The sequence below is a fragment of the Penaeus monodon genome, chromosome 28, assembly GCF_015228065.2.
Source record: "Penaeus monodon isolate SGIC_2016 chromosome 28, NSTDA_Pmon_1, whole genome shotgun sequence".
Lineage (NCBI taxonomy): Eukaryota > Metazoa > Arthropoda > Malacostraca > Decapoda > Penaeidae > Penaeus > Penaeus monodon.
In genome coordinates this window covers 35,854,852-35,855,725 of record NC_051413.1, presented here as the reverse complement: position 1 = coordinate 35,855,725, position 874 = coordinate 35,854,852, and the positions used below count along the sequence as shown (strand labels likewise).

Sequence of the window (874 nt, the reverse complement as noted above, 5' to 3'; positions counted from 1 at the left end):
GTGCGCGGCCGTACCTGAAGATCCGCCAGGAGAGGCAGGATGAACCTCTGCAGCTGCGGCGCGTCCTTCACGTCGAACTCCTGCGCTCGGATTTTGTTCAGGTAGAACTTGTCGAGGATCTCCGGGCTCGGGTACGTGATGATGTCGACCACCAGGTGACCTTTGTCCTCGTACGCGTTGACGTGGTGGAAGGTGAAGAAGGGCTCGTCGCACAGATACCTGACCTTCACCGCTTCGCCCGTGGACTTGCGCAGCAGGTGGAATTTAACCTGGGGAGGCAGTGGAGAGCGAGATAAGACGTCGATCTGAAGGATAACAGGGAATGGGAACGATCCTATGCAAGAGAAAAGCAAGACGTAGAATCATAATAAAACAGAGCCGTAACATCCAAAAAGCGTTAGAGTCGATAAGGATTTTATAAAAGTCGTTAATCAGGACGCTAGTGCAGGTCAGTCGAGGATAAACAGTGCCTCCGCCTAACCTTCTCCTGCGGGTGCCACTCCATGCAGTCGTGCATGGCCCTGCTCTTGATCTGGGAGGTGGCAAGCTTCAGGGTGTTGACGAGAAGAGGCTGCTCGAGGAAGAGCAGGTACTCCTCGCTCATCCCGAAGCTGTGGTAATAGGAGAAGGAGGCGCGGAAGCTGGAGGGAATCGTGCCCACAATGCGGGCGCTGTTCCAAGGGTCGGCGCCTGGAACAGAGCTTGCTTAATGGGGCAGGTGGCTTCCGAGGCAGTGCGTGTGGAAAATATGAAGACTTCTTTATAACAACAGTTTCAACAGATCAAAAACTGCAACTCCGTCTCCATCTGAATCATGTCACCATTATCATCGTATGTTGCTTTGTTACTTTCGGGATTTATTTGGCAGATTTAA

General features: G+C 52.5%; 1 protein-coding gene across 1 annotated transcript in view; it reads right to left on the bottom strand.

The window, feature by feature from the left end:
- The window catches only part of LOC119591004 (beta,beta-carotene 15,15'-dioxygenase-like), a 12,809-nt gene that overhangs the window by 1,320 nt on the left and 10,615 nt on the right, over positions 1-874 (bottom strand). The window contains exons 6-7 of the mRNA XM_037939736.1: positions 482-690; positions 15-269 (exon numbers count right to left, since the gene is read on the bottom strand). Of these exons, the coding sequence (XP_037795664.1) occupies positions 15-269; positions 482-690 (464 nt within the window). The remainder of the gene's footprint in view (positions 1-14; positions 270-481; positions 691-874) is intronic.